The sequence below is a fragment of the Artemia sp. Qi Xiang Cuo genome, chromosome 16 (assembly GCF_049724085.1).
Source record: "Artemia sp. Qi Xiang Cuo chromosome 16, ASM4972408v1, whole genome shotgun sequence".
NCBI classification, from domain to species: domain Eukaryota; kingdom Metazoa; phylum Arthropoda; class Branchiopoda; order Anostraca; family Artemiidae; genus Artemia; species Artemia sp. Qi Xiang Cuo.
The window spans coordinates 40,880,278-40,907,587 of record NC_142809.1 but is presented as its reverse complement, the minus strand read 5'-3'; the positions used below and the strand labels follow the sequence as shown (position 1 = coordinate 40,907,587).

The following is a 27,310-nucleotide window of genomic DNA, read 5'->3' as shown; positions in this document are numbered from 1 at the left end:
AGAAGTGTTCTTTGACGCCCTGCAATATAATTACCTTGTTTCTCAAATGGTTTTTTTTCCCCTAGTTTTTATGTTGAAAACCGTTTATTGCCCCCTGGACCTATCTTAGAGATGTACGTACCTGAGAATCTTGATTTTCCAAGATCTTTGTTTTAATGGTTTCACAATTATGAAGTTTTAGGGTAGTATCACTTTTTTGTCAATTTCGCCTCTCCAAGCCATGAAAATAAATAAATAAAACTAATTACTTAAGTTTAACAATGCTTTTCGTCCGCAAGAATTGAATATGTTTTTAGCTTCTTTTTTTTTCCAACCATCTCTTTTTTTTAGTTTTGTGTCTGCTAATGTCAAAAACTACATAACTGTATGTGGAAGTCTTTTTCATTAAAAATTATATTTTCGATTTTTTTTTCTAATTTTCGAAGATTTATTTGGGGTTCTGTGAGTTTCCATTTAACCAATTAAAGTATTTTCATTTTCCTTTGTACTATATGGATTGAACACTTTTTCATTGTATTCTGCAGAGCCATTTGCACGTAGAACAAACAATAACATCCCTTTTATGTTTTTATGTTTTCACGCCTCTTGCATACTAGCGGTTGTCTTCCGTTGGCTGTTCTGAAACAATAAAGTTATCTGATGTACAGTATTACAGTTATTTGGAACGTCGGTAGGGTAAAACTAACCTTTTTTACGGCATCTAATTCTATATTTGTTTCCATTTTTTTGCAGATGATCCGTCGCGAACGTCTGACTAAGCTTCCTCTGCAAGCCAACTTTTTTCCAATGCCCGCAATGGCGTTTATTGAGGACGGACAGAGTCGCTTAACCTTAGTCTCGGGACAACCCCTTGGTGTTTCAAGCCAAGCGTCTGGAAAACTTGAGGTAATAGCCTAGTTTGCGCCGTGTGACTCTTTTTGACGTCAATATAGTCAACTCTCTAAGATAATCAGGGAATAAAATTCAAAAACAAAATTAATTTCTGGTTTTTGTTTTGATGAAGCAATATTCTTGCTTAAGTGCAAAGCTGTGGCGTTTCTTTTAGGTGCAGTTTAGTAAAGACAAACAACAGGGAGAACAATAAGGATTTTTTTTGTAAGACAGTGGCACTCTAACTTCAAATGAATATTTCAACCCTTTGTCACAGGGCGGTCCACGGCAACACACAAATGAATATATAAAAAACTTGCATTAAAATACGACCTTTAAAACTAAAATGTATTTTAAAACAGTCCCAGTATCCTCACTTCACGAAGTTCAACCAGGACTCTAATTTGTAGTTTAGTGTTGACTAAATTGGCTTCTAGAAAATTACTTGTTTAATGGCAAAATTGTTTTTTGCCGTATTATTTCCTAGTTTTTGGAGATGTAATTTTAATTTACAAGCTTTAGGGTCAGTCAAATGCTTTGAAGGTAAAAAAAAAGTCAGCACAGGTTTCTACAAGAAAAAAATGTTTTCGTTTTACTCCTTGAATTTGTCAGTTCTGAAGTCAGGTTTGGATTGAACAATCTTAATACTGTTGAACTGGACTCAGATCGCTATAAACTTCCTCTTTTAATCTTTTTTATATCAAAAAATGAAGGCACTGTATTTCTGCTGATTTTATTCAACCACCAAAAAAGCTAACTATTGTGAGAGGCAGGACTACTACTACTACTACTAACAACTCACCGCAGCACCAAGCCGCCTGAGGCCAACACAGCTACGCACGCTCCTCCACCCCTATCTATTCAAAGCCTCCCTTTTTACACCCGCCCACGAAGTTCTCATTTCCTTTAAATCTTTCTGTATGACGTCCTCCCACCCCAGACGGGGACGACCTGCTTTCCGTTTAGTCCTGGATGGTTGGCCGAAAAGAACAATCTTCGGCGATCTGTCATCCTTCATCCGCACAACGTGCCCTAGCCACCTCAACCTTTCTTTTATTATAGCCCTAGTGAGCGGTATTGAACCACATTTTTCGTATAGCCTATTGTTTTACCTTCTAACAAACTTGATAAACTGAGCTCACTTGCAACACTATGTCGGTATATTAGAAAGTAATTTAAAAGGAGTTTCAACAAACTTCAATCTCAAAATTTATCAATTTTTGTTTAGTTCAAAATTAAAATATTGACTTCTGTAGCAAATGCAATTTTATAAACAAATAAAAAATATTCTGGCAGAATTTAGCTTAAGAATTAATTTTACCATTTTAATTAAGGTGTAATTGAAGTCCAGAAATTGTTTCTTGCATAGATTAACTATCTGTAAATCTGGTTATGTATAATTGCCAACACTTCTCATCAAGTATTTGAAGGCTTTGTAAATCTTGCTCTAATACAATAATAAAAAAAAAAACATTAATGCAGGTTACCCTTGTACCCTTTGGATAAATAATAAATAAGTTCTATATATCTTCATTTTTAAATTCTAGTAATTTTGGAAAATACAATATCTCTTTGTGGTATTCTGTTTGAGTTCTAAATTCAGTTACCTGAATATGCAATTAATTTTTGAGGAAGAGAATCAGCTTTGCCAACGCTTTGAAACGCTTTACCAGTTTTCAACTAAAACTGTACCACAAAAGATTAGTTTGTGACTTAATTAGTTTTAAAAATTTGCAGCAACAAGAAGAAAATATTCAATAACTTGTACAGATATCCGAGTCAGAAAGGATCAAATAAAACCTAAATGTACCGAAGATATGTATAGTCCCAAGATATTTCGAAATGTACCCCATTGTACCTTTGAATCGTACCAAACGCGGTACTTGTGACGCGTTAACTACACTGAAGAGGAATAGTCCAGCTTGCTTAGCATGTTAGTCTGTTAGAGGAACTGTCTACTTATATGAATCATTGTCTATTACGTATGTTTTTATCTTGTAAGTGATTGCAATATCACCTGAAACTTTTCATGTTTGAACATGAACCAAGACTAAATTTTTAAACCGCAGCATTACCATTCTTCACAAATAGCTTGGAAAGTTCTTGTTTTCATTTAGTGAGTTTTAAAAAATTTCTCATTTGTAGATTGATACGCGCGGAAGGGTGGGGGAGGGGCAGCAAGCAAAACAATCTAGAATGTTATCACTTGTATTGGGTATCTAAAGCACAATATATTTCTCTAAATAGTATATTGGAGCTAAAAGATTATCTCTTTTCCAAAAAGTATCAAATTACTGACGAAAAGTGGCGTCAAAAGTCATAAAAGCAGTTACGAGGCATGTTTACAGTAATTTATTGCTCAGATCTATCAAAGATACAACGAAGAAAGCTACATGTGGTACTAAAAACTCGTTACAGGACCAAGCTGCCTGATGCCAGCACAGCTGCCAACGCTTCTCCTCCACCCCAATGTTTTGAAAGCTTAACACTTTGATCTTTCCAATGAGGTTCCTGTTTTCTTTAGAGCGTTTTTTATGGCTTCTTCCCAGCTCATTTAGGGGTTACCTCCTTTTCGTTTGGTTTTGGGTCCTACGAGTTAATTAACATGAACCAAGTTATTTTAGAAATAGAAATGAAAAATTGGTTCTAAAATCCCTAAGATTATCTAAAAGGATAATAATTTATGAATTTTAGTATAATCTTAATGGATATTTCCAAGTATTGAGGTTTTTTTCGGTTCGTATGAGCTAAATAACCTAAATTTGGCTTAGCCTAAATTTGACATTTTTCCTTAGTAGAATGCGGTTACTGATGATATAGAAATTAACCTCTAATTTTTATATCTTTTATAATATAAAAATAAGTTAATGTATAATGTGAAACTTTATGAACCAAGCGGTTTGACCTTGCTCAGTATATCCATCATCAGAGAACGACTTAGACGGCCCGAGCAAGTCTCTGGATTAGGCAAATGCCCTGTAGCCCAGTCAAAACGTTTGATTCTCATCCATTCCTATTATTCAATAATCATAGTACTAATAATTTGTTTTAACCCCCTTTTAGGCAAAATAAGTGGAGTAAAATATACAAAAAAAAAGAGAAAAAACAAATGCGAAAACACATACACAACTTAAAATTTTATCTCAGACAAAAAAAGCCATAAAACTATTTAAAATACATGAATTTCTTTTTATACCTACTTCTTTCAAAACATTCAAATTTAAATTCTCAATATCGAGCTTAATTCAATTTTAAGGTCTCTTGGCTATTCAAAAAAAATATTAACCGTAAAATTTTCGTAATAATCTTATGGGACATTTCAATGGATTGAGTTTCTGTTACGATGTTGGTCTGACGAGTTAAATGACCCAAATCTAGTTATTTTTTTAAATGAAAATAGCGACTTGGTTTTAAATTCTCTAAGCCTCTTTCAGAGAGCAATAGTTTTTACTTTCAGAATAATCTTAATGAACATTCCAAAGTCTTAATTTTTTTGGGGGTTTGGATCATACAAGTTAAAAACTTAGATCTAGAATATTTTAGAAATAAGAACTTAAGTCCTAAGATATTGGATCTCTATTTGTCTATCTTATACGTTTGATCATGGTTTCAGAGCCGTTTGTTTAATCCCATGATGCCCATTTGGATATAACTATTCCTCTAGTAAAATACTACTATCGATAATATAAAACTAACCGAATGTGACTCTTTACGCTGCAACTGGTTTGATCTTGCTCAGTATATCAATTGTCAAAGAGCAGTTAAACGGCTCGAGTAGGTCTCCAGACCTGCCCAGTCAAAAAAGTTGTTTTTACCCATTACTATTATTTAAAGCCATCAAATTTTTCAAAATACACTAAACTTCTTTTTATACTTATTTCTTCCAAAAAATAATATAAATTCAAATTTTGAGCTAGTCTCAATTATAAGATCTCTAGGCCTATCCAATAGAATAATAACCGAAAATTTTCTTAATAATCTTGGTGGACATTTCAAAGGATTGATTTTCGTTTTGTGATTTGGGTCTGACATATTTTTTCTGTTGGGCTCTTACGAGTTAAATAACCTACATTTTGCATATTTAAAAAATTCCAGCTTGGTTCCTAAGATATAGGATTTCAGTTTTCTGTATTCTGCATTGCATCATGGTTGTAGAACCTTTTCTTTTAGCCCCTGGTGTCACATTTAGATATAAATAATTATCATTGACGGTGGCTCAGCTACGAAGACTTAGTGTTTAGTATGTCTAACTTAGTCCAATTATCTTGAATAGCTTTCCCATTAATACAACAATAGATAGTAATTTACTAAAGTTTCCGGATAAAGATTCTACTGCTAGATCGCGAATAAAGCTATTCGAAGAAGTAATAGAGATTGCAAGGAAGTTTCTTCTTTCACCCCTACTCTCCTCATGCTTAGATACGTGTTTTATGCACCGCTCGTAACAATATTTTTTCCAAGATTGAATAAACGTTGGACAAATTGAATTAATTGTTCCTTGACGTTGCTGAGACCGTTATAACTTTGACACTCTTACCCCATCCTTTAATTTCATACATAATGAGGAATTCCTCAAATTTAGGAAATTTATAGAGACTTTTTTTCTATTTCTTTATATTTTTTTTGTAGAAGTACTATTTTTTTATTCTTTTTATTTGGTAATAGTCCAGTTTATGTCCTTTTCCAGAATTAACGCCATTACAATAAAATGCTTACTTGATTACTTTCAGAAAATATTTATTTATTGAATGTTCAGGGATGAACATTCAACCTAGCTGCTAGATATAGCCCATTGCTAAACACTAAGCTATTTTTGTAAGATTGTTTTCTTTTTTCCACTTATTTATCATCATTAATAGGGTTATAAGCCAAATTTAAAAGGAAAAAACAATAAAATTCCTGGGGCTGTTTCTGGGAACTGGGGGAAAGGGTTGTCTGGGATTCAATTATACTCGAAATAGTGTTGTGAATTCAATATGCTTAATTTTTGAATGTAATGAGGTAACAGATTTCCTGCAGTGTTGTTTTCAGAAGAGAACCTAACCCGGACAGTCACCTTTTCTATGCTTATGTGAAATTCCTACATTGTGGCTTTGTCTTCTTAATGCACAGAGGCTTGATTATTCACGACGATTTTTATAATGCTTGTTCATTATGAATAATGACCAATAAAATCAAGCAATTTAATATTTTTTGTTGTTGTTCTACGTATATTTTGGTCAGTTTGTTACATTGCCCTGACCTTATAAATGATGCTGTTATTTCTCTTGCTGTCATTTCTATTATTTTCACTTTAGTTAGTTGACAGAAATGAGGCAACGGCAGAATCGGATAGAATTCGACAAGCGATTAAAAAAAAAAAAACAAGCTGAAAAAACGCTTCAAAACTCTAATTCTAATTCATGGACAGCGCAATAGCGCTGCCTAAGTAAAGAACGATGTTGGCACAATCTTTTCTTCTTTTTTTTAGATTAGGGCACTTCGTATCAAAGAAGTTGTCGTAGAAACTTTGAAAGGGGCTCATTCGATTGAGAATTGGAAGGGCTTGTGTCCTTTTTAATAGCCGAAAGCGATTGGAATGCAACTAACACCCCTTCCACGCCCACCTATAATAAATAAATGAAACCCAAAACAAACCGAAATTAACATAAATAACAGAGTCGAACTCAAAATTAGCAGAAATTAATATGAGTAGGGCTCTAAACCCCTATGCTTTCTAAAAGCCAGAATATTATATTGTACTAAAAATTATTTTAAATGTCTTCATTTTCATATCTTTGAAATCAAAAATTAATAAAGATTTTAAGGAATAAATATCAGCATATGTATATTAAACTGACAATGCACATTTTTTCCTGTAAATTCATTTTAATTTTTTTAGTAAAGTACAAATTATATTCTGACTTTTAGAAAGCATAGGGGGTTTAGAACCCTACTCATCTTAATTTTTACTCGTTTTGAGTTTAACTCTGTTATTTATTTTACTTTTCGTTTGTTTTGGGTTTCATTTATTTATTGATACTGATTTGTGGTAGTTGTATGCTTGGTAGATTATTTGATTTTATTTTTGTTCACTTTTGGTTTAATAGAGTTCTTTACTTTTTTTTGAAAAGCTTATTTTGGGGAAAAAGTTTTTCTTGTATGCTTGGTAGATTATTTGATTTTATTTTTGTTCACTTTTGGTTTAATAGAGTTCTTTACTTTTTTTTGAAAAGCTTATTTTGGGGGAAAAGTTTTTCTAATTAATCACTAAAAAACAGTGACAGTTAGAATTTTAGTCCCAGAGGCAGACATAAGCTACACCGATGGAAGAATTTCCCCTTTGTTCTTGGAATAACAGATACTATTAACTGATTAAAAAATTTATCAGTCAGAGATCAAGGTTGCAGCATTAGCTGCAACATAGTAATGAGCGAACCACATCCCATAGTAGCCAAAAGTTGAAAAAGTGTTTTGAAAAAAAAACTGCCATCTGACACTGAATCAGGAATGGTAACTATTGTTTCGTTTAATCTTAAAAGTAAAAATTTATTGCGAAAACAAATTTATGTTGATTTCGAAAAAGAGTCTGAAACCCCTTGAAAATGGCGTCAGATAAAAATAAAAAGTGAATCATTGAAATCAGGTTGGTCGAAATCCTCTAGTAGTAGGACAGAGTAGTAGGACAGTAGGACAATTACAGTCCTCCCTTGAACACCAAGAAAAATCACTTTTGTGCATGGTTAGCTTTGATGGGTCTCTTTTTTTCGCCTTGGCTAGCTAATGACCAGAACATCATAGAGATGTTTAATGGCTCATTTGAACGGAAATTAAATTTGCTAGTGCCCTTTTTAAGTGAGCAAAAGATAGGAGGAAAATTAGACCCCCCTCTCTTAAGGCCCCTCCCCCCAAAGCTATCCAATCAAAATTTTGAGATAGCCATTTTGTCCAAAGGTTCAAAATCTATGGCTTTGGTGATGATACGACCCTCCATAGTCCCTGGGGAAAGAGATGTGCGCTGTATCGGTATCGGACGTATCGGTATGGGCGTATTGTTATTGAGCGTATTGGTATCGCAAGCCTCTTAGACAGATTTTTAATATCTCATATAAAAGATATTGCTGATATTTACGTCCTTTCTATAAATCCCACCATCAGCTAGTTCCAAATGGCACTAAAACCGCACTTTTGGGACCATGTCTCAAGTGGAAAAGCTGGGGCTAGTGGGCTACCAGAGTTTTTTAAAGTTACGTTTAATGGCTCATTTGAAAGCCATTCCTTATATCTATGTGATTTTTATCAATTCTACCATCCGTAAGTGTGATATAGCGCTAAGACAACACTTTTGATGTCACTTCTTAAGTAGAAAAGCTTGGAAGTATAAAAACGATATTATCATTGCAATAATTATGGTCCAAAACCCTTATCTGGAGGTTTGCAAGAGCAGCTCCCGTATATTCCTTCTCCAAGCCCCCTTAATAATCTACGCAATTAAGGTACAAACACCAATATATCAAATTAGAGTATTAGAAGCATGGTTCTGTTAGTACAGCGTTAGACTTCAATTTAGTGTGTCTTGCGTTCGATTCCTGCTTGTTTCTTTTTCTTTCTTTTTTATCACGGTTTTATCCCTTCTATGTGATCTTTTTCAGATAATTTCAGTATTTTTGTAAATTTGATGCACTCATTTTCTAAAGCATATCCCGGATTCTGGATTCACTCAAAGTTCTCTATTAAAAGAAGGATTATTTATTGTTATACTTACTTATTCAAATTATTTACTTGACAATTCCACCTCCAACTCCTTGACAATATTCTCTCCATACGTAAGTTTGTGCATTCAAAGAGGAAGAAAGACAAATGAAAACAGTTCTGTATGAGAATTCAGGTAATTCTTCCCAAAATTTTTTAAATGAAAACAAACTTAGTTTATAATACCATTTATGGTAACTACACAATAAATGATCTTTTTTTTTGAAATTTCGATTCATTTCTAAGTAATGAGTGGCTTTCTATATAGGGACAGGTCAAATAACTCCCTAAGCCTAAAGGCACATTTCTGTTGAGCCAGCAAAATTTTTCACAAGCATGTTGATATGCAAACCTGTCCGCTTAGTTAACCTTTTTTGTCGAAGCTACTCGCGTGGAGCTACTTTCTTAAGTGCTGCTACATTTAATTTTTTTCAACAAAACATTAAATATCTTTTTCTAATTTTTTTTTTTTATTGTTTAAAAAAAAACGACACTATGTTTTGATTATTTTTTCCACTCTAAACTTACTTTTTCCTTCAATTCTTTTACGGCTTCTTCGTTCATCTCCTTAATAAAGGTTTGGGTGTCTCTCCCCTAGATTGGAGTGATTAGAAATTATATAAAAGAATAAGTTTTCAACTGAAACTAAGGAGCAACATTAAAACTTGAAACGAGAATAAATTATTTCGTGTAAATAAAAAAGATCATGGCAGTGTTGTTTCTAAATTAAATTCTAATCTAGAACGAGCAAAGATTAATTTTAAAAAACAAAGTTTTTCCGAGGGAAGTATAGAGCGAAGTTGAAACTTACAAAACTAATAGAGAGAGAAAACTCAATGAAAAAAAAAACGAGACTTCCGCAAGTGGAAAGAAAAGACGAAGAATGTGAAACAACGTGGGTATTTCACCTGTGTCAAAACAAGGCGACTTCAGCGCAAGAGAAACACAAGAAGAAAAAAATAAAATTCCAAACTAAAACTAAAAACAGACAAAATCACCACCAATAAAATACAATTGGCTCAACTAATCCACGTAGGAAAAAAGCTATTAGAGTTACTTCAGTGAGAACACCAAAGCAACTGAGGTAAAAGTAAAAAAATGAAATTACGTTAATTATTCTGTTGCGAAATAATCCTCTTGTTGGCTATTACTGAAGCAAATAGTTCTGGCCTAGTAGTTAATTAAATAAAAAAAAACAAGTTTTTTAAACTGAAAGTAAGGAGCGACCTCGCTCTTTACGCTAAAGTTTTTTATTGTTTTAAAAAATAAAGTTGTGAGACAGAGTCAAACTTTAGCTTAAAGAGCGAGGTGTTGAGGAGGGGGCAGCCCCTGTCATATATGGAATACTATCTGTTTGTTTCAAGTTTTATACATCGCTCCTTACTTTCTGTTTAAAAAAACTTGTTTTTTTATTTAATTTCTGTTCGTTTTTTAGTTAATGCAGCTTTGATTTTGCTCGCCGTCATTGAATAAGTAAACAAAATTTGCATAAAAATTTTACTCTTCTTTTGCTAAATGGCTCTCTCTAAATTTGATTCTGACGTAATTTACAAATTAACTTACGTAACGAACTTCTATATTCGTATATTTTTCTTCTGGCAAAAAATACGTTGCAGATATAGTTGCAGATTTTTGCAGATATGAGCTTGAAACCTATGTAATAGGGTTTTCTGATACACTGAATTTGACGGTGGGATTTTCATTAAAATTCTTTCACTTGTAGGGGAGGTTTCCTCCCTCTATAAAAAATCAGGTAAATTTTTTCAGACTCGTAGCCTTTGATGAGTAATACTAAACTTAATAAAACTTATATATTTAGAATCAGCATTATAAGTCCATTCTTTTTATACATTTATTGACATCAAAATTCCGTTTTTAAAGTTTCGATTACTATTGAGCCGTATCGCTTTCTTTTACGTATATGTTATTACGCATATGAGGGGGTTCTCCCCTTAGTAAATACCACCCTTACTTTCACCTCCCCTTACTTCCAGTTGGAAAACTTTTTTTTTTATATTTAATTTCTGATTTTTTTTTTTAAATAATGATGGGAAATCCGGCGCCCCCTTCATAGCAATGTCCCTTCCCCCATGAAAACTTCCTTCAGGGAAAGATCCTCCCATATACCCCCCGACCCACCCTCATCCCGCACTAACCGAAAAATATCCCCCAGAAAACATCTGTATACTTACCAATAACCAATACTATATGTTAACATTAGGTAAAGTTCATAACTTTCAGCCGTCCCCCTGGGGGCTTCGAGGGATTAAGTCATCCTAAAAGACATAGTTATAAAATTTTCGACCATGCTGAACAAAATGGCTATCTCAAAATTTTGATCGGGTGACTTTGGGAAAAAATGAGCGTGGGAGGGGGCCTAGTTGCCCTCTATTTTTTTGGTCACTTAAAAAGTGCACTAGAACTTTTAATTTCCGTTCCAAGGAGCCCCCCCCCACGATATTCTAGGACCATTGGGTCGATACGATCACCCCTGGGGAAAAGAAAAAAAAAACAAATAAACACCCATCCGTGATCTTTCTTCTGGCAAAAAATGGAAAATTCCACATTTTTGCAGATAGGAGCTTTAAACCTCTACAGTAGGGTTCTCTGATACACTGAATCTGACGGTATGATTTTCAATCAGGTTCTATAACTTTTAGGAGGTCTTTCCCCCTTTTTTTGAAAATCAGCCAAATTTTCTCAGGCGCTTAACTTTTGATAGGTTAAAGTTGATGAAACTTATATATTTTGAAATCAGAATTAAAATCTGATTCTTTTGATGTATCTATTAGTATCAAAATTCCGTTTTTTAGAGTTTCGGTTACCATTGAGCCGGGTCGCTCCTTACTTACAGTTCGTTACCACGAACTGTTTGAAATAGTCCCCTGGTGATTTTTTAAGATCTTAATTCCCTTATTGACTGTTGATTCACTTTTCAAATATTTAAATTTTCTGTGTTCCTATTTATCGAGAGGTTAGTAAATATATGTTCTTTTTTTTTGTTTTTGTGGCTTCTCTCGTCCACTGAGTAAAACCCTACTCTTTGAAATAGCTTAGGCTAAGGCCTCATCAAATTGTACAATATGATCGGGTTGAAACCAAATATGCTCTGCTAAGGCTGAATTAAAAGTTTCCGGAGGCTTGCTTAATTGTAGGATTTTTTTCTATTGAATTTCGATTTCGATGCTCAATAAATCTTCCAACAAATTGTTGGTGATATTCTGTTGCGAAATAATCCTCTCGTTGGCTATTACTGAAGCAAATCGTTTTGGTCTTGTAGGTAAAATAGTACTCTGGTGATTATTTAAGATCTTAATTCCCTTATTGACTGTTGATTCACTTTTCAAAAGATTATCATAAATTGAGTCAATATTTAAATTTCTTGTGTCTCTGTTGGTTTTTCGTCATGGCTGGCCAGTTCAGCTTAAGATCTTTCATTGAAACTTAAAACGGACAAAAATTATTACTTCACAGCCTATCTAATATATATATCAATAAAAGTAGTGCAAATAAATCAACTGGTGACATTTCCGTATGTTTGTAGGACTATAGAAAGTTATCGCCTTACTGAAAATACAAAAGTCAAGTACAAAAAACAATAATACTGATTTAGGAGTCAAAAGTAAACACGTAACCTCACATTAACAAACTAATCTATAACGCTTTTCATAGTCTTACACAGTAGCTATGATATCAGTAACTTTCAGTATACAATTAAGATTATCTTGAAAACTCAGGCATATAAATAATATGTTTAGAGTCATTAAACAGCATACAAAATAATGGATTGATTTATTGGGTAACAACTTGGTTTCACCTAGTATTGCTCGAAATAAGACCATATCTATCGCAATATGAACTCTTGGAATCCAGTTATTTCTCTCTAAAAAACGGAGAATTTCAAGTTGTGATTCAAATTCTAAAGCGAGTCTGTAGTCTTAGTACTAACAAGATTCCTTCACTTCGAACTTGTCTACAAAAAAATTATGAAATGTCCTTTTCAGATCCAAAATGACATTCAATCATTTAACTGAGCTCATTGTGTAGAAGTGATGCCAAATTAAATGAAAAAAATTTTTAAAGCAACAATCTAAAAATGTCTTACTTTTATACTGTTAAAAGTGTCCTTAAACGTTTTACATTTACCGTAGCAAAACTCCTATATTGTTTTGTGTTTTCAGTAAAGCGTTAGTTTTCTGTAGTCCTAAAAACATAGGAAAATATCACCAGTTGATTTATTTGCACTGGTATTATTGATATATGTTAGATAGGTTGTGAAGTAAAAAATTTTGCTCGTTTTGAGTTTCAACTTCGCTCTTTACTTCCCTTGGAAAAACTTTGTTTTTTAAAATTGATTTCACTTAGAGAATGTGCAAGAATGTCGCCCAAGACTAGGGGCCAAGGCTATAATCGGCGCGTCTACAAATCTGACATGTGTAAGTGCCGTAAAGAAGAAAAAGCTATGCAACTCGGAGTTTCACTGAAAGGGCTTCTGCTCTAATAAATCGAAACTTTAGGATTTGTCATCTTTAGGTGTAGATGTATTTGTAAGTAGACGTATTACCTAATATTTGTAGACATACATGTATTGCCTAGTATATGTATATGTAGATGCATTGCCTAATATATGAATTTTTTTTCCACTCGTTTTGTAGAACTATTCATAACAGTAGAGTACTAAGTACCATTTTGATCTCTCTATGTTCCTTCCTGTGCTATTTGCTTATTTTACATTCCTTGGCAGCTTTCCAGAGCATGTACCTATGGATTTGCTTAGACGTATAAGAATTACCTGGCCTTTTGCTTAGACACAATGGAATGAACAGTCCATGCTGTTAAACACAATGGATCTTACGTGTTATTTGCTTAGAATCAATGGGTATTCATTGCTATTTGGTAAGTCACAATGGAATTACAGCGCTCTGTGCTTATATTCATAGGAATTACTATGCTATTTGCTTAGACGTATAGGAATTACCATGCTATTTGCTTAGACGTACAGGAATTCCCTTACTATTTACTTGCACATTGTAAAAAGCAAGCAGTATGAGCGAGGATTCCCCACTGGTTCCTGAAATCTGGCTTGTTAAACAAGTTTGCTTCAACTCCAAGTTTTCAACCAGTCTGGGTTTTTAGACAACGCCCATCAATCGAGCAGTACGAGTGGGGGTTTCCCACCGGTTCTTGAAATATGGCTTGTTACACAAGTTTGTTACAACTCCACGTTTTCAACCAGACTGGTTTTTGAGACAACACCCATTTTTTAGGACCAATCAGAGAGAGAGTGGAGTTTGCTCCATATACGATAACTTGATCGGTAATTGGATTCAAATAAAAAGGAGTGATGTTCATTCGTCATTGAGATTTTGTATATAATGGTAATACATTACGATTAAATTTCCATAATGTCTTAACACATCGTGGATAACACATCTGATATTATTGACTTTGAAGCTATGGATACATCGATCTATAATTTGAGTTCAGTTTACTAAATTTTCTTAATTTATTTCTAAATAAAATCATTTTACCACCCCACTAGTAAATTCAAATTTCAGGGGGCATGGCCCTCCCCCCAACAATACAAACTCTACAATATGATGATTATAGTCGATAGAAAACGTAAAATACGCTCTTTATTCCATTACGTAAACCCTGTCTTCCCTCCTCTCCTCTGTTTACGAGTTTAATTCATTATAAATAGTTCTTTTTGTTCAAAATGTCCTTTTCTTGTTCATGCTTATAAAATGTCCTTTTCCCATCGTGCATTTAAATTGCGCTTTTATTTCGCTCTAAATAAAACCATCCGGGTTTATCCTGTTACCAAGAGGGGCGATTTCTAAACAACAATGGCATGCACGTTATCTGAATTAAGAAAGCAAAGGAACGGAAACGTGTAATTCTAAACGCTTTGAAGAAAGAGAGATTGTATTTTGGCCTAATTATTCTCTTTTAAATTGTATTTGAGGATTAAAAGGCTTGTTTAAGAATATAAGGCGGGGGAAGGGGATCAATGCATCAATTCTAACACCTTTGTTGTGAGGTGAAAAAAAAACTATTTCGTGTGTGTGTGTGTGTGTGTGTGTGTGTGTGTGTGTGTGTGTGTGTGTGTGTGTGTGTGTGTGTGTGTGTGTGTGTGTGTGTGTGTGTGTGTGTGTGTGTGTGTGTGTGTGTGTGTGTGTGTGTGTGTGTGTGTGTGTGTGTGTGTGTGTGTGTGTGTGTGTGTGTGTGTGTGTGTGTGTGTGTGTGTGTGTGTGTGTGTGTGTGTGTGTGTGTGTGTGTGTGTGTGTGTGTGTGTGTGTGTGTGTGTGTGTGTGTGTGTGTGTGTGTGTGTGTGTGTGTGTGTGTGTGTGTGTGTGTGTGTGTGTGTGTGTGTGTGTGTGTGTGTGTGTGTGTGTGTGTGTGTGTGTGTGTGTGTGTGTGTGTGTGTGTGTGTGTGTGTGTGTGTGTGTGTGTGTGTGTGTGTGTGTGTGTGTGTGTGTGTGTGTGTGTGTGTGTGTGTGTGTGTGTGTGTGTGTGTGTGTGTGTGTGTGTGTGTGTGTGTGTGTGTGTGTGTGTGTGTGTGTGTGTGTGTGTGTGTGTGTGTGTGTGTGTGTGTGTGTGTGTGTGTGTGTGTGTGTGTGTGTGTGTGTGTGTGTGTGTGTGTGTGTGTGTGTGTGTGTGTGTGTGTGTGTGTGTGTGTGTGTGTGTGTGTGTGTGTGTGTGTGTGTGTGTGTGTGTGTGTGTGTGTGTGTGTGTGTGTGTGTGTGTGTGTGTGTGTGTGTGTGTGTGTGTGTGTGTGTGTGTGTGTGTGTGTGTGTGTGTGTGTGTGTGTGTGTGTGTGTGTGTGTGTGTGTGTGTGTGTGTGTGTGTGTGTGTGTGTGTGTGTGTGTGTGTGTGTGTGTGTGTGTGTGTGTGTGTGTGTGTGTGTGTGTGTGTGTGTGTGTGTGTGTGTGTGTGTGTGTGTGTGTGTGTGTGTGTGTGTGTGTGTGTGTGTGTGTGTGTGTGTGTGTGTGTGTGTGTGTGTGTGTGTGTGTGTGTGTGTGTGTGTGTGTGTGTGTGTGTGTGTGTGTGTGTGTGTGTGTGTGTGTGTGTGTGTGTGTGTGTGCGTGTGTGTGTGTGTGTGTGTGCGTGCGTGCGTGTGTGTGTGTGTCTGTGTGTATGTGTGAATGTGTGCGTGTGTGCGTTTGCGTATGTGTTTGTGCGCGTGTGTGCGTGTGCGCGCGTGTGTGTGTGTGTGTGTATGTGTGTGTGTGATATTAACAAAATTTGTCATTTATTATGTACTTGTTTTATAAATACGAATCCAATTAAGATAAAAAAAACATTTGTTTGATAAATAATATGAATACAAATCCAACTAAGAAAAAAATAAATAGTGTGCTATAATTGTGATAAAACTTTCCTCAAAGAAAAAAAACTCAATCCATTCATTTTTTAGTTTCAGGGGGAAGCTACAAAAACAACTTCCTTCCCTGGCCCAGGACTTCAAACAATCATGAGCAATTGTCCCCTTTAGCCGGATGATATTAGTGAAGGTACGTCATTTAGTATCCCCTTGGATTTTCAATTTACAACTGAAGAAATGGACAGCCTTATTGAAATTGTTGGACCTAAAGTTTCCGGGGACATTTTTGATGATGACTTTACTATTAGTGAATTGGGTTCTGTGCAAATAGGTGCGGGACATAAAAATAGTGTCGCGTCACCGGAACTACGTGAATTTAATTTGCTGGAATCTGCTGTAGGGCACTTGCAAACACATAGGGCAGATTTTAATCCTTCCGAGGAAAACCTGGTTGACGGGAGTGTTATTTTAACAGACCCTGTAAATGGTCTTCATACCTACATCGACCGAATTCGAGCACTTATTGAGATTCAGATTCAGAAATGGGGGGGGGGGTCCGGGGGGGATTAAATCATCGGTAAATCAAAAAGTTTACTTACAAAAGGGGATATTTTTTATTTTCATTTTTCAACTGGTAATCAAACTTTTTACCCTGGTCTAAATGAATTTGAAGGTAACTTTTTCAATTGTGTTAATAAATTAACATCAACTTTGGACACATTTAACGAGAGGGGAAGCGGGTCCACCATTTTATATATTGAACACATGGATCTGCGTATCAGTAGATTTAAAAAAAAAACTTTAGTTTAAGAGGGGCGCGGAGTAACGAAATAAATTGCCACCCAGATTTGTCGGCTACGGGAGGGGTTCAGGGTTTCAGTTTTGACTCAGGGCTGCAATGCTTTAAATACGCAATTTTAGCATCAGCCCAGAAAACATTAAACGATTAGTCAACAATGAAAAATATCGACAGCCTTGCACGTAACGGTGGATACAATTTCCCTAAAGTAAATTTTGATTGTTTAGTGGGAAAATATCCGGTGTCCTTAAAAGAAATAACCATATTTGAAAAAGCAAATGAAAATCTGGGGTTAGGGATGGTTGTTCTCCAGTATGACACAGAATTTGTAAATGGGGAAAAGAAACCAAATAAAAAAGGGATTTTATATTCAGTTAGGACACCGTTGGTAAATAATGTTAAAAATTGGGTTTGGGTCATCTATGAGCCCCCCAAAGATGTAAATTCCTATGGTCATTTGCCGCCCCCCAAACCCCCGCTTCCGTATATGAAAGGGGCTGTGCCCTCCTCAACACCTCGCTCTTTAAGCTAAAGTTTGACTTTCTCACAACTCTTATTTATAAACAATAAAAACTTTAGCGTAAAGAGCAAGTCATTGTGGAGGGCACAGCCCCTTTCATATACAGAAGCGGGGGTTTGGGGGCGGCAGCCCCCCAACTGCACATCCTAATCCCTGTACGTTTTAAGGTTCGAACTTGTGACTCAGCCTCTTTAACTCTTTAGAAAACGTAGTTTTTTTCAAATAATTTCTGCACGTTTTTGTACAGTTTATAACTTATTATTGCTTGACTAACTGTTAGCTGTACTTTTGAGGAGTTAAAGATGGGGGGCTGCCGTCTCTCAAACCCTCCGCTTTTGAAGATTCTTGTGTTAAGGCTTTTAATTCCTGAATACTCAAATCAAATGCACAGTAAGATTTTTATCAGCCGCCCCAGGCCCCATGTTATCAAAGCAGTGGAGACTTACCGGTAACCTGAAGGCCGACTGTGATATTCTTCTGGAGACGCCTGTTGAGCCGCAGGATTTAATAGATTGGATTTAAAAAAGAAACTGAGTTTCTTTTTTAAACTTTAAATTCAATATATAAAAAAATTCTCTGACGGAGATTCGAACTCGGATCTTCCGCCTGACAGTCAGGAATAGCGACCACTGTACCACAGAGACATTACATTAGTTTTATTCTGTACGATGTATTTTTGATGCAAGCAAATCCCCACAAAACTTGATATTTGGTTTTTGGAAAACAGGAAAGGAATGATTGGATTGAGCTGAAATTTTGAGGATAAGCTTCCAAGCCCCAGGAAAGCTTATCCTCTAGATTTTAGCCCAACGTTAAAGGGGGGCTGTGGTGGGAAAAATTAACATGGGCTCTTATAGGAAAACGAGGTTTTTCATAAATGTAAATTCGGGGGATAATTTTTTCGGTCTGAAAATATCAAAAGGCCCTAACGGGTCGAATTTCGCTTCGAATGAGTCCTCATTAACCCGGATCCGTTGCCAGCTGTGGCCGCCTGTAGGCGTGGCTGATAAAAAAAAGAGAAATGAACTTTAAGTGGCTATATTTGGTTTTTGGAAAACAGGGAAGGAGTGATCGGATTGAGCTGAAATTTTGAGGATAAGCTCCCGGGCCCTATGAAAGCTTAACCTCTAAATTTCAGCCCAATCGGACAACGTTAAAGGGGGGCTGTGGTCGGAGGGTCGAAACTTCTGGCCCACTTTTACCCATGAAGATAAAGTCGGAGGGGGTGAAATTTTGCACGTTTCTTAGTTGGAGCTTGGGCTACAAAATGCGATCGCTGCTGTCTCTCTGCGACCGCTAGGACCTGAAATCGCTTAACATTGTGGTGGGTCGCCTCTTTATAGAGGCACAAGTGTGCCTCCTTGATGTGGCTAGGGTACAGTGGCCGGATAAGGGGCAGGTAGGGGTCTGCTACAGGCACACAGATTCTCAGCTGCTAAAGTTAAAAACCCCACCTCGCATTGAGGCTTTGCTGACCGCTAAGATTATCTGTTCATGGATGATCACTCCTGGATGGAGGAAACTTTACCCGGAGCTAGTGAACTATTGAGTATTACCGTAGCTTTTATTTTTTAAATTAGAAAAGGGAAGCGACATGATTTCTCGTGGTATGTTTGTAAGTCCGAAGGTGTACTTATACAGACACACGACGTGGAAATCAAAAAACGTTGCAAAGGAGTACCCACGTGCTATGTGGATAAGAATTTCGACATGGACATCTATAGGAATTGTACTGTTCAAAATACAATTCCACGAGTGAAATTGTTGGCAATTCGTTCACTAAACTACAGGAACTTCACTGTAAATATAGAAAAAATTTCCATGAGTACCATTTCCGACAGGGTCTATGTTTGTCAAGACGATGTGACTACCCTTCCCATGGGGCAATATTTAACTTCCGACCGAGCCGAATGTGTTAGCCATAGGGAAAGTCTCGGTTTGAGTAAAGTCCAATAAATTTCCCAAAACCTTGGGGGGGGCCTCACGGCCTGGGGGGCGCCTTGCCGGCCGCCAGCGGGGGGCGTGCGGTCACTACCAAAGTTATCTCTTTTTTTTACTTAGAGCAGATTTTTTTTGTGCTTTTGTAAATATACATGTTGCATTCAAATTAAAAAAAGTGATATTATTCAAAGTGTATTTTTTTTCATTAAATATTGTATTTTTATAAATAAAGTATATTTATTAAAAATGCTTTTTCTAGTGCATTTTTAAAATAAATGTTTTTTAATTATAAATAAATTTAAAAAAAGTATTTTTCTGGAATGTATTATTTGTAAAGTGCTGTTTTTTATAATACAAGAAATATGATTCTCTATTGATTTTGTTCTTCTCATTATTCTTCTTGAACGGACTAGTAATAGGGAAATTATTTAGTCATTAGGCAACTATAGTCTACGGTTAGTTGTCTAGGTGAACTGTTGAAGGGAACATGCATCAGTTTAAAACACCATTCAGATCGTTTCTTTGTGGCCCGTCAATGTCAGGCAAAACAACACTCTTAACTAAAATAATTCAAAAATTGCGATAAAATGTTTGTGGAAAAGTCGAAAAAGATCTACTATTGTTACAGTATTTGGCAGGAGTCATACGATAAGATAAAAGCAATTGGCACGGCGGGATTGGTGCAGATAAAATTTATACAGGGACTTAATGTTTTCAACAATATTGAACCAAACTCTTGACTGATTATTGATGATCTGGCTGGATCTATTGAACAGTGGTACCAGGAGATGCTACTATTGTTCACCGTACGCTCTCATCATGAACAGATTTCAAGTACTCTAGTTCTGAACAATCTCTTTCATCAGAGCAATTGTATGCGAATACTTGCATTGAACTGTACCTACTATATCATCTACAGAGTTGTTCGTGATTCTAGCTCGCTAATAACTCCCAATAAACAAATCTATCCAGGCGCCCCCAAATTTTTGCTCTCAGCGTACAATCAGGCAACTAATAATCACTACGGCTATATTCAATTGGATCTTAATCAAAATAAACTCGAGAATTTGTGTTTAGTCACAAATGCCTGTGACCATGAAATTACAATATATCTACACATGAACAGTACAAAGATCCATTAGTTGATATCATGACACTGAAGAAACTACATGAAAATAGACATTTATTTTCAGTTCTAAGCACTTCAAAATCCCCACTTAGGAAAGCCATACTCAAACAGGGTATTGACAATTATTTCATTAATCTAATATCTGAACTTTGTTTAAATTTGACCGAGGGCAATGTTCAACTGCCAGGAGTAGTTTAGCAACAGGCAAAGCAACATCGTTCCATTGTACGTACAGTGGCCTCTAATAACAAAGGAAAGAATTTTAAAAGGAAACGTCTTCTTCAGGCGGGCAGTAGATTTTTCAAGCTTTTACTGCCAATAATTGCAGGACTTTCAAACAGTTTTCTCTAGAGAGAATGGCCAAACACTATAAATTGAATCCAATAGAACTCGCTGTCTCACCCGTGGAACACTTTGAGGACAATCTGAGTAAATTCATTGACAACGAGAATATTGAGGATGATAAAAAAAACTGCTTTTACTTCAAGATGCACTTCACAGAGTGTCCAAAAATAAGTCCTATCGTTGTGAAGACCAGTGGTATTGATCACAAAAAAGAATCATCTCCTCAGGATTCTGCTGCTGCTGCTGGAACCCAATTAAAGAAGGAGGAATTGGATTCATTAGTGTCTAAAATTGGAAATCTAATGCCGCACTAATACCATTAACAAAATAAATGGCTCTTAACTTATCTCAAGGAAAGTGCTCATGATCATATTCAAGTTGATAGCAATGGGAAGGAGATGATAATTCAGGGCAAGAGCTACAATCTACTTGATTTAATATATGATATGGTTACAAATCGTAAAGGAATATTATTATTTGAAACTCGTCTATACATTTTTCTAAATACATTAAACTTCCCCAAAAGCCTTATTAGCAAAAGGCAAATTCTAAAAAATTTAATGAACATGCACCATTGTCAACACCATTAAAATATGAACATGAAGAAGAAGAAGAAGATTTTAAATCAATTTTGGAAAATACTAGCACACCTAGTAGAAACTTTACAATAAGGAGGAGGAGCAGCACACCACTGATAGCTAGACAAAAGCGAAGACGTATCAAGTCAACGTCACCACCACCATCACCCACCACCATTATACAAAAGGGTAGCGGACGTTACACTACACGTTTACATTCAAAATGGTTGAAGTTCTGAAACGTGTTTATGAAAATATTGGTGCAGTGGGGAGTTTATGTTCCCCCACCACTCTTTCCAAAGTCACTGGTGTTCATGCTAAAAGCGTAGAAGACTATCTACAAAATGAATCAAGTTAAACTCTGCATAAAAATCATAGGCATTGTGTTAATCATTATCGAAAAACTAAAGCCTTTTTCCCATTGCATATAATGCAAACAGATATCCTAACTCTAGATGAGATTCAAAGACGTCACAATACACCGTACAAGTGCATTCTACTTGCAGTCAGTGTTTTTAGTCGCTATGCGTATGCCAATCCATTGCGCTCGAAGAGAGGTGTTGAAGTTGCTCAGGCCATTGAAAGTATTCTTGAATAGGATTCGTATAAAAAAAAAATTCAAACGGATCGCGGTAGTGAATTTGTTAATCCCCATGTTGCAAAAGTACTAGCGAAATTTAATACACTGCTCTATCATAGTCATAGTCCTATAAAGGCTGCATTGGCCGAACGATTGATAAGAACTATTCGACTTTTAATTTCAAGATATTGTATATTGAAAAATTCATCTGCTTTTATTCATTATTTGGATAAAATCAAGTTAATTTATAATCAACGACCTCATCAATCATTGTCCAACTCAACCCCAACAGAAGTTCATCATTCTGATCATTATACGATTGACACCTTTCTTAAACAATATTCCAATGAAACGATTGTCAAGAAGAAAAAATTCAATGTTGGTGATACTGTTCGAATTAATAGAACAACTAATGTTTTTGAAAAGGGTAATTACTTGTGGTCCATAGAACTTTTTAAAGTGGCAAAAATCCTAGACAATAAACCCATAACTTATCGTTTGCGTGATACCAAAGATGAAGAAATTCTCGGCGGCTTTTATGACTATGAACTAAAAAAAATTAAAAATAATAGTGAAATCTATCAAATTGAAAAGATATTAAAGACTTGCACTCACAGGGGTAAGAAACAGTTATTTGTTCGGTGGCTGAGATACAACTCTGATTTTGATTCTTGGATCAGTGTTGAAGATATTGACAGTGCCCAATGATTTCTATGTAACTTTTATTTCCAACGTTTCCGATACTTTCTACAATGACTTGAATAAGACAAGTGATTTTTGGACGAAACTCTCCCCCGCCATCAAGTTTGACGGCGCGTATGAAGTGGCTCTTTTCGGTTGTATTCTCAAAAATGCCTATGACATCCTGAGAAAGGATCGTGTGTATGAAATAAAAGTTATACCATTCGATTGGTCACTCTTTGTCGATTATGAATGGATTGAAGCACTTAAATCTAGGGAATATCCACATGTCAAATTGAAATGTATTGAATATGATAATATGACAGATTTGTGTCGTACAATCATTAGAAAAATCTCATATCGTAGGAATGGTACATTCCATTTTAATTATTCAATGGAACACGATAGGATTTACATTACCTCACCTGTGACAAATAATTATTTTCAATGATAATCTGAAAGACGTTCTTGGCTTTAAACAGAATATGATCAATGGGAAAAACGCTGGCACCGTTGACGGGATGGATCAAGTTATTTTTGCTGATTATCCACCTGGTTTCACCTCGGACTCTTGCATATTTCTCTATGCATCTTTTGTGGAAATATCTAGAGTTGTTAATTCAAATTTCCCCTCCTACGTGTTCTTGAACGAAAAATAGCTCATGAACTTGTTCATCAATATAATATAAAACATCTTCAGTATTTTCCTGTAAACACTTCGTATTTGGAACTCTGTCAGTTAACACTAAGAAGTGAAGTGGGTGATCCTCTAGCAATAACAAAAGGTTTAGCAGTGATTACATGTCATTATCGACCCATTGTCGGCGACACCACCCCCTAAAATGAACAATGGAAGAATTCCATTTGTCTGTCCCGATATCCGTTGCTTTGTTCGTGCTCTGAGTCCACGTCAAATAGGCAATGGATTGGACTGCTACAAGGGGCGTACTACAATGTTTGGCTATGTTCTTGGTTGCTGGTTTGCTAGGCTATTTTGTTCTGCACTACCCCTGCCAGAAGATATCTTGTACCGGCTGCAACACATTTTGCTGCCTCAACGCTACAGAACTGGGGCTCGGGTAAGAATTTCAGAGAGAGTGTTAAGGAAAATATTAGATCTTCAGCAAGAGCCGTTGGTGAGGAATTAAAATCTCAACAAAATGGGAAGGGTTTAAAAATGATGCGTGTGCCTCATTCACTCATCAGTCTCTTCCCAGGCGGGAAGCGGAGGACATCAACAAGGACTTTGAGAAATAAAACGACGAAGACCAATAAGAAAAAGAAAAAGATTGTTAGATCAAAGAAGGATTTCTTCTCTTAAGATGACTTATCTCCCCCACAAGGAATCACATCCATCAATCAGTTCCTCATTGAATCTGTTCAATGCTGAAAATGTTGAAGTCAGTGTCAAGTATGGCTACTATGAACAATTTCACCCCCAACGACCCCTCTCGGAAAATATACACTTTCAAATATTTTCCAATGAAGACTATTTCATTGATTTATCATCAACATTTATTGATTTAAATGTTGCGGTGAAGAAAAGGTCAGATAATACATCTCCAACTGTTGCCTATGGTTTCTCTTAAAAAAACTATATTCTACACAGCCTGTTCAAGTAAATTAATGTAATTATTAATGGAACATTGGTAAGCACTAGCAATAATTTATCCAACTATGCAAGCTACATACAATTTATGATAATGACACCAAATGCCTATAAGGAGTTGAGAGGACAATCATTGGGCTAGGAATATCGATCAGATGTTGGTACTGACGGTGAGTTGACTACTGCAGTGACCCAAGAGTTTCATCTGGTCGGAAAATTAAATCATGAGATATTCAATGTATCCCAATGGTTACCCCCCAATGTCAAGATTGACATAAAGTTGCAAGTAGCCCCATCGAATTTCATTTTGAGAAAAACACTTCCTGCAGCACCCAATGTCAATGTTATTATCACATTGACAATCCTTCAAGGTCCAAAAACAACAGGTGATGAGCTCTGTTGCATTGGAAGATAAAAAGCTAAGAGCCAATGGCAACAACATTTAACTTTTTGTCCCCCCATACGATCACCAATCAACGTCACATTGCCACAGGCTCTCGTAGCTATAACGATTCATCATTTATCAATGGAGAAATCCCATCAAAATTGGCTTTAGCCTTTGTGAAGAGTGGCAGTGTCGTTGGATCCTGGACTGAATCCCCCCATGATTTTAATTTTTTTGGTCTATCTAGCCTTGTGTGCAAAGTGAATGGTATTCCACTGTACACTCTATCACTTGACAAAAACTCCTATAGAACTCTGTATGAGTTGACCATGCAATCCCTAGATCATGACTCCCAACTATTTGAAAATGGAATAACCGATTCAATGTTTTAAAAAATCATGGTGTAATTGTTTTGGACATGTTGGGGACCCAGGATTTGAGCAAAGTACGAACAGGGAATGTACGTTTAGAGTGCACATTTGATGATGCTTTGACTGATAGTATCACGCTAATATCATTGAGTCAATTTGAAACCTATTTGGAAATCACATCCGACGGCAGTGTTCTACTAGAACTAGCACAATGAACACAAACCAAATAATCAACGTATTTAATATGGATCAATGCATTTCCCAGTACAAGTGCTATTGAATACCATCGAACTTCATTGAAAAAATTCCAAGTGTTAACAATACCCTAATAATTGCTAATAGCAGTCCGTCGACTTTGAAGACAGGCCATTGGCTATGCATCTTACAAACAGCTACAAATCTTGAATTTTTTTATCCTTCTCGTTTATCATATAAATTCTACAGGTCACACATCATTAACTTTATTGAAGGCAACTGGACAACTATTATTCAAAATCACTAGAGAGTACAGGATTTAAATACTAAGACATGTGGCTTTCATGCACTACTCTTTTTCATGTTCAGATGTCGTGGCTATACCTACAAACACCTTCTCGACATCTACGTTGACTTACCTCGATTGAACGACTTTCTAGTGGAGAATATACTTACAAGTGTGTTTAATATTGATTTTTGTGCCCTACGAATAAAATGTTCTAAAATGTATGTGAAATTGTTCATTAATAAATGAAAAATGTATGTGCATGATAAAAAACGACTTTTCTACTTTTTAGATTTCATCTTCTACTAGGTATAGGTATTTGTCGATAACATCTAATGTAGGTAGATTATCTGAATTCTGAGTATACTGATCCTGTTGTGCTGCAATGTCAGGGTCGCATTTTCTACAATAGAGTGTAACTTCATTCTTGTCATATCTCCTTGTATAATCAATGATGCTACTCTCATTCATATTAGAGAATTCACATGTTTCAATTTGTTTATTTGAAGCAATGTCACAAACAGTGTCCTCAAGTGGCGAATCACATTCCGTCACAGCCAAATAAAAATCAGTGGGATTATAATTGTAGTAGTCATTGTCTTGACAACGATGACGTAGAAACCATATTCTTTTGTTGTTCCAACAGTTGAATTGCTGTCCCGGCTCCTCCTCCCAGAACAATTGAAAACCACGACGATACCAATCTCTTAGCAATAAACTAAAATCACGCTTAGGATTCTTTCCAATCATACCGGGATATGTATTCTCCCATTGATTACATTTCTCATAGTGGCAATTAGAGCATAGGTGCCCACTAGGATGAGAGTCACACACCTCTTCAAGACAGGAATTACAACCTTTACACGGGTTGCATAATCTACACTTTTCATCATACTCATCAATCATTGTACAATTCTCACATGATGACCAGCTGCCCAGTGCATACATGCATAGCGGACATGTATGAAAAATTTTTTCATGTGCTGACACTCTCACTGCCTCAATGAAACTGAGCTAGCAACAGCTATAAATTGAGTGGGATAGAGAGAGAGAGGAGTAAATCATCCTTGAACGCCACCTTTATCATGACAAAAAAGTCCTAAATATACAAACTAGTGTTTATAAGCATATCCATAATTTCATATTGCCGTGTTGTGATTAATATATCAATAGATTTTGTAAATGCATTTGAACCACGACGTATAAGCTTCATGCAATAATCTAATGACGGAGAATCAGTTTTCATTATATCGACAATTATTCCCTGAGAAAATATCTTCCTTTGAATAGACAGCTCTAGAAAATCGTCATCTAGAATCATACGTTTTTCAATAAACACTAGATTCAACATGATTCGCTACTTTTCAAATCTATCCATTTTTAGAGACTTAGCACTCTCAAAACAAACTTCAAACTAATCAGAATTTTTTTTTTCTATGAAAATCACTCCTTTTATTTGAATCCAATTACCAATCAAGTTATCGTATATGGAGTAACCCCCACTCTCTGATTGGCCCTAAAAAATGGGTGTTGTCTCAAAAACCAGTCTGGTTGAAAACGTGGAGTTGTAGCAAACTTATGTAACAAGCTAGACTTCAGGAACCAGTGGGGAATCCCCGCTCATACTGCTCGCTTTATGGGAGCTGTCTCAAACACCAGTCTGGTTGAAAACGTGGAGTTGAAGCAAACTTGTGTAACAAGCTAGACTTCAGGAACCAGTGGGGAATCCCTGCTCGTACTGCTCGGTTTTTACAATGTGCATGTCAAACTGTAATGCATATTCATGTGTAATTGATATCAATAGCAAAAAACCAGTCTGATTGTCTTATACAATCCTGACTATAGTTTCAAAATTTGTTTGACCACTTTATAGGTTTGCCAGCTTTTTAAAATGTCCACATGAAACTGTAGTGTATACCATGTGAGGGAGTACTGACTCTCTTTGAAAAGGTGTAGAGCATTA

The 27,310-nt window shown here is 35.9% G+C and overlaps 1 protein-coding gene across 1 annotated transcript in view; it reads left to right on the top strand.

The window, feature by feature from the left end:
- Window positions 1-27,310, top strand: part of LOC148942908 (alpha-mannosidase 2-like) — a 322,023-nt gene that overhangs the window by 249,003 nt on the left and 45,710 nt on the right. The window contains exon 16 of the mRNA XM_089102392.1: window positions 733-885. Coding sequence (XP_088958518.1) covers window positions 733-885 — 153 coding nt within the window. The remainder of the gene's footprint in view (window positions 1-732; window positions 886-27,310) is intronic.